Source organism: Hordeum vulgare, chromosome 6H, assembly GCF_904849725.1.
Source record: "Hordeum vulgare subsp. vulgare chromosome 6H, MorexV3_pseudomolecules_assembly, whole genome shotgun sequence".
In the NCBI taxonomy this organism is placed as follows: Eukaryota; Viridiplantae; Streptophyta; class Magnoliopsida; order Poales; family Poaceae; genus Hordeum; species Hordeum vulgare.
In genome coordinates this window covers 378806002-378811961 of record NC_058523.1, presented here as the reverse complement: position 1 = coordinate 378811961, position 5960 = coordinate 378806002, and the positions used below count along the sequence as shown (strand labels likewise).

The 5960-nt window shown below is 48.9% G+C and overlaps 1 protein-coding gene across 1 annotated transcript; it reads right to left on the bottom strand.

Moving 5' to 3' along the window:
- Nucleotides 1–245: 245 nt before the first annotated feature.
- LOC123406039 (protein CNGC15b-like) lies at nt 246–3411 on the bottom strand. Its single transcript, XM_045099540.1, has 5 exons — nt 3242–3411; nt 2478–3045; nt 1865–2367; nt 1476–1587; nt 246–1374 (listed from the first exon to the last, which is right to left on the bottom strand). Exons 1-5 carry the CDS (start codon nt 3268–3270, stop codon nt 529–531), a joined length of 2058 nt encoding a protein of 685 aa, XP_044955475.1. The 5' UTR covers nt 3271–3411; the 3' UTR covers nt 246–528.
- Between the last annotated feature and the right edge of the window lie 2549 nt (nt 3412–5960).

Sequence of the window (5960 nt, the reverse complement as noted above, 5' to 3'; positions counted from 1 at the left end):
TGGGAGTAGTTGCCCTGATGGATGTGTCATCATCCAAGCCTCACGTAAAGCGTGAGTGGTCGCTATCGATGGAGGTCTTTCCGTAAAGAAATGGATGGGCAGACAACTCCATCCTCCGAGGGATGCGTCAAGGAGATCAGGTTCATCCCCTCGAACGACAGTTTGCAAAAGGATCGACCGATCAACGTTTGGAGGTAGAAGAAGATATCTCCGTCCGTTTCCCATCGAACGGTTCCTGTACAATCTACTGAAACTGAGATGTTTTCAGTTACTCATGAATAGGCGGTCTCTCAAAAGAAAAATAGGCGGTCCCAGAAAATAACAAAAATGCTAAATTTTCGAATGATCTTTAGACTTTAAAGGACTAACCCTCTCCCCTCATTAATCATGCCCCACTGATTTTCAGGGTGGGCCCGTTTCATTCTAAATCAATCAGAACATCCCGTCTAAGCTTAGTCCGTAAACGTTGTGTGTAAACTTTCTGTACTGTAGTTGTAACATTGCTTGAGAAAATAATCACTGTACAATTTAGATCTCTTGTTCCACCGTAAAGTCCGGCTCCATGGGCTTCTTGAGCGCCTTGCCGTCGCAGCTGTGCCGGCGGCACCTCACGCTCCCTCCCGCCCGCCCATCGCCTACCTGTGGCATCCTGTGCTCCATGGACGCGCGGCGTCGCTTGTGCCGGCGCCATGCGGCCTGGATGAAGCACGCCGCCCACGTCCGCCACTGGTGCGAGTAGAACCGGAACCTGTGCCGGATCCGCGCGCTGTGCAGTCGCCGGAACTGCGACGCCACGAAGCGGAGGTCCTCCGCGACGAGCGCGAAGGCCTCGACCTCGGAGACGGCCCGCACGGTGCGCGTGGACCGCGGCAGGTACTCGGAAGGGCGCGGGTCCAGCGCCCACGTCAGGAGCTCCTCCCCGCAGAACTCCCCTGCCCCGATGCGGCACGAGTTGAAGAACCCGGACCGCCCGCCCTGCGTCGTGTACGAGTCGAGGTACCCTCGGATGATGAAGAGCATGGAGTCCACGGGGTCCAGCTCCCTCACCAGCCGCGTGCCACGGGTGTAGAGCGCCGGCCGCAGCCGCTCGCAGATGGCCTCCAGCGTCCGCTCGTCCATCTCGTCGAACAGAGGCACTCGCCGGACGAGGTCCAGGCAGAGGTGGCGCTTGATGTCGCGGCGGATGTCCATGGGGAGGTCCTTGAGCAAGGCCTCCTCGTCCACGCCGCGGGTGGCCACCCATTTGTACTGCTGGTACCTCCTCACGCACTGCTTCAGCGGCTGGGGTATCTGCCGGTGGTGCATCCACCGCTCCATGTCCGTCCGCTTCGTCCGCCACTCCTCCAGCCGGATCATGGTCGCTTGAAGATACGACTACAAAGAGAGAGAGAAAATGCTAGAAATGTTAGTTCTTGTACAGCTGCTCGTGTATTGTTTGCTGCAAGGTTGATGGAGTGGACGGAAAGAGATCTTACTTGCATGTTGCCAATAAGCAGAGCAAACAACACCAGCCCAAGGACGCCAATGACGATTGCAAAGCTTATCTCTCCAATGTACAAGCTCGTCGCCAGATTCTGTCCCAGGCAACTGAAACATTTCTTTTGTATTAGTTAGAAACATGGCTAATAAATAATTGAAACATTCTATATTAGTTAGATTCTGTCCTAGGCAACTGAAATATTTTTTGTGTGTGCTTTCAGTTAATTACTCCCTCTGTACCAATATACTTGTAATTGAAGAGAACTAGTCTAGTTTTTTCCAACTATAAGTACTTAGGTGCAGAGGGAGTAGAAAGGTGTTAATATGTAAGCGAGACAGAGTTAACATGTAGGAGTATGCATCTGCATGGACTAATATTTCAAACCTGAGGTTCTTTAGTCCCCACCAGAAACAGTAGAAGTACTTCTGCGTGAAGGCGGACGTGGTGAGCTTATAGTTGAAGGCCTCTGCGTAAATCCCAAACTGGTAGAAACTATTGTCCGGAGTGCACAATCTTGTTATGTTGCTCAGCTCGTACCAGATGGTCCTGTTGCTGCTGACGGTGTTGCAATCGAAGAACTCGGTCCGACACATGGGACCCTCCAGATTGCAAGCCTCTCTCCAGCACGCTTCCTGCCTCTGCACCGAGAAGAGGTACCACAATGCTCCCAGCACGTGGCTTGCCAGCATGTAGAGTATGAGGTTATACGCCGCGCTGGCCCATGCGTTCTCCGTCATGGCTCCCGTCGCCATAACGATCTGCCTCGTGAGCGGGAAGATCTGGAAAAGCCGCGGGAGGTACTGGAAGATGATGCTGAACCGAAGGATGTCCTTCCGGTTTGCCGTGGCGGATTCCTTCAGCATAGGCACCACGATCCAGATCACGAACTGTGGATACCGGGGAGAAGCACACACACTTCAGAAGATTTCTACAGAGCATTTCAGTTCTAGCGATTCACGGCAAAGAGCACTGAATATAACTATATAACATCCGTTACCTGTGGCAGAGGCAGCGCGGTGATGAGATCAAACCAGAAGGTCCGTGACAGGTACCTCATGGCAATCTTGTAGGGCTGGATCACAAGCTCTCCTCTCCCAAACACCCGGGAAGACGGCGCGATGAACGCCGTCCGGAAGCGGAGGCAGATGTGGGCCGCGTAGAATACGTCCAGCAGCGACCGTATCACGGAGAGCATGAGCGCCAGCGAGTGCTTGAACTCGATGCACATGTTCTGCTGGGTTCCGGTGAGGTAGAGGAACAGCGGGTCCACGAAGAGCGAGAGCAGGCACGCCGTGAGGAAGATCTTGTTCCACAGATGGATCACCCGGCCGCGGGGGTCGAAGAAGAGGTGGCTACCTGAGTGCATCAGCGACTCCAGCTCCTCCGAGAAGGCGCGCGACAGCACCCTGTCCCTCAACCTTCTGCATGGCCTCTCCGGGCAAACCCGGGTGCCCAGCTTGCATTTCCTTGGATCATGAGGCAGTTTACTGTGGTTCTTGCTTGTTGTTGGCGGGCTTTCCAAGGAGATTGCTTTCAACTGCTGGACCTCGAGGTCGTTCTGAAACCTGGAATGGTAGCGCAGCAGAGAAGATATGTAAGAAAATCTGGAAACAATCCGTTAATCAATTTTCTTGAACATAGTACAGTTCACTGCAAAGGTGATATTAGTGACACCTAACACGTAAATCCTTGAGAACCGAAATGTCAAACCAACAATTTTACCCTGATAAGCAAGGTGATATTGGTCGAGCGGAGGCTCACCTGACGTTTCGTGAACCACAGCATGCCATGCCCGCTCTTTAACAGCTTCTGGTCAAAATTATCACGTATACATGCATGGGTAGATAACTTATAAGAAAGAGTATTGGCATCTTGTGGAAACAGGCACACCAGGACACACCATACTGTCTTCTTCAGCCAAAGGGAAAGTGACGGCAACACTCTGCTCAGCCACGAGAATCAATCGAAAGGCCATCTGCAACTAATAATTTTACAGGGTTCTCGTGATTCTGTACTTAAAGCCAGATCGACCAAAGGAAAATTTTGTTGACATTTTCCATTTGGACAGGCAAACACCGACGACATGTGATCAGGTTATCAACATGCATGTGACCCTCCTTTAATGTTTCCTTTCTCCCTGATGTTCAAGCTCAAAACCTAGAATGCATGAATCCTTGGCCATTCATTCAGCTTTAATGATTGTGTCCGAAAGGAAAAAAATTCGTGAAGTTTGAGTTGTCGCACATGGACCATTCGTACAATTTCATACGACGTATAGAGTTTTATTGATTCTCATGAGGGTAGATATAAAGGTGGACGGTTTACCTCTACTTGGACAGAATATAGTATGATCATTTCTTTCGAGATAATTAAGGTCATAAGTTATCTCGAAACAAATAATTAGCGAATGTTTTCCCATATTTTGCTTTTGCGCGGCGTGTTGTGAATCATGTGACACACTGGTTATGGTTACTTCACACTAGCACATTTAACTGATTAAAAAAAATGGTTTAAATGGTTTGGTTTTTACTAGGCTTTGACTAGTTTAGATTGGGCTCAGGCTTTTTATGTTTGGTTGGTTTGGGTTTACACAGAAAGTAGTTTGGATATGGATGATTATGTGCCTAAACCGTTTGGTCTATTTTAGGCTAGAAACTGTGGGTGCAACCCGGTTATTGCCCTAGTTCCTCGCCTCCAACTGCGAGCAAGCGATCGAGACCAAAGATAACGGCATCTCCCTCCCCACCGGCCGCCGCACACCCGCACAACCTCCTCCTTGCCGGCCGACGCACATCACGTCTCCTCCCATCCACTCCCCGATCCAAAGTCTCGCCGCGCCGCTTGCCGTTGCCCCAACGCGGAGATGTCGTTGCAGGAGCCGGAGCAGTGCCGTCGAATGCCGGCGCTGGGGGCGAGCTGAAGCAGGCGGCCGTGAAGTTCCCGAGGAAGTAGCCGACTGGAGGAGTTGGATCTGCAACGAGGATCCCCACCCCGACCCCAGTCAATCCCCTCCGCAGGTACAGACCCATCGATCCATTTCTGCCCTCGCCTCTGTTTCTTTCGCATCCAGTCAGTCTATCAGATCTCCAATTTGTGCATATGCTTCCTGTGAATAAATCTGAGAATGGTTTTAGAAAAAAATTGGTTTAAATGGTTTGGTTTTTCCCATGCAGTGTGCTCTAACAATTTGAGGCATACCTACCTCAAAGGGTTCTGAGACCATCGATTCCATGGATGAGGATAAGAGTCAAGTACCACATGCTAGGAGGTACAAGGTATGGGAGCACTATGAACAAGAACTGGTTGTCATAGAAGGAGACCTGAAGGCCGTGTGCAAATACCTTCGAGCGCAACTTCACACCAAGTTTGGGACTAGCAGTTTGAGAACCCATATTACAGAGGCTTGCCGATCAATTGAGGATGCTTGTAGGAAGAGGTTTCCGTTGACCATAAAAAAAGCCATCTGAAGGCTTGTTAGTGTTTGATGAAAAAGTTAGTCGTGAACTAATGGTCAAGTTTTGCATCCATGCTGAGATCCCCTTTCTTCACTTCGAAGATCCACACCTTCAGCCATGGATTGACTCATTGCAGCCAACATTTCAAATCAAGGGTCGTCACACGATCCATGATGATGCAATGAAGATGTATAAGGGAATGAAGAAAGATATCGAAGTTGAGCTCCAAAATTTGGACTCCCGCATTTGCTTAACATCTGACATGTGGACATCATCACAAAATTTGGGCTACATGTCCATCACTGCCCATTGTATCAATGCATAATTCAACTACAAGAAGAAGACCATAAGTTTCACAAACGTGAAGTATCCCCACACAGGCTATGCGACAGAAGAAGAAATCGTTGGTTGCTTAATAGAATGGGGCATAAGGGGCAAGCTATTCACTTTGACACTAGATAATGCGAGTACTAACACTAATGCATGTGATGAGTTAATAAAATATAACAAACATGAGTTGCTCCTTGAAGGTCAACATTTGCGTGTCAGGTGTTGTGCACACATTCTTAATATCTTGGTTCAGGATGGAATGAAAATAATCCATGGAGCTATTGACAAGATACGTGAGCTGCTGAAATATATTGACTCTTCTTCTTCAAGGCTTCAAGAATTCAATACAATTGCAATTGGGATGGGCCTGCCTGCAAAAAAAGGTATCTCCATTGATACACCAACGAGATGGAACTCAACTTGGAAAATGCTTGTAGAAGCATTGAGATACAAATTTGTCCTCACTAGTTACGCCAATTGCAAGATGATAGAATCTCCAAGTGAGCAAGAATGGAAGAGGGTAGAAGCTATTTGTGAGTTTCTAAAAGCTTTTGAAGAGCTTACCTTAATTGTTTCAACTCATGCATTGAAAGATCCGGGTTGGTAGACCTCTGATGTGTTGAAGGAATTGGCGGAAATGACGCAAGAAAAGATGGATAAATATTGGGATCCCCAGGAGAAGGAGAATGCATAGC

Excerpts from the sequence above, each read along its gene's own strand:
- LOC123406039 (XM_045099540.1), bottom strand. The coding sequence starts at position 3,270 with ATGGCATGCTGTGGTTCACGAAACGTCAG. Across the intron at positions 3,046-3,241 it reads TGTGGTTCACGAAACGTCAG|GTTTCAGAACGACCTCGAGG; the intron begins GTGAGCCTCCGC and ends CTACCATTCCAG. Across the intron at positions 1,375-1,475 it reads TGCTTATTGGCAACATGCAA|TCGTATCTTCAAGCGACCAT; the intron begins GTAAGATCTCTT and ends CTCTCTTTGTAG.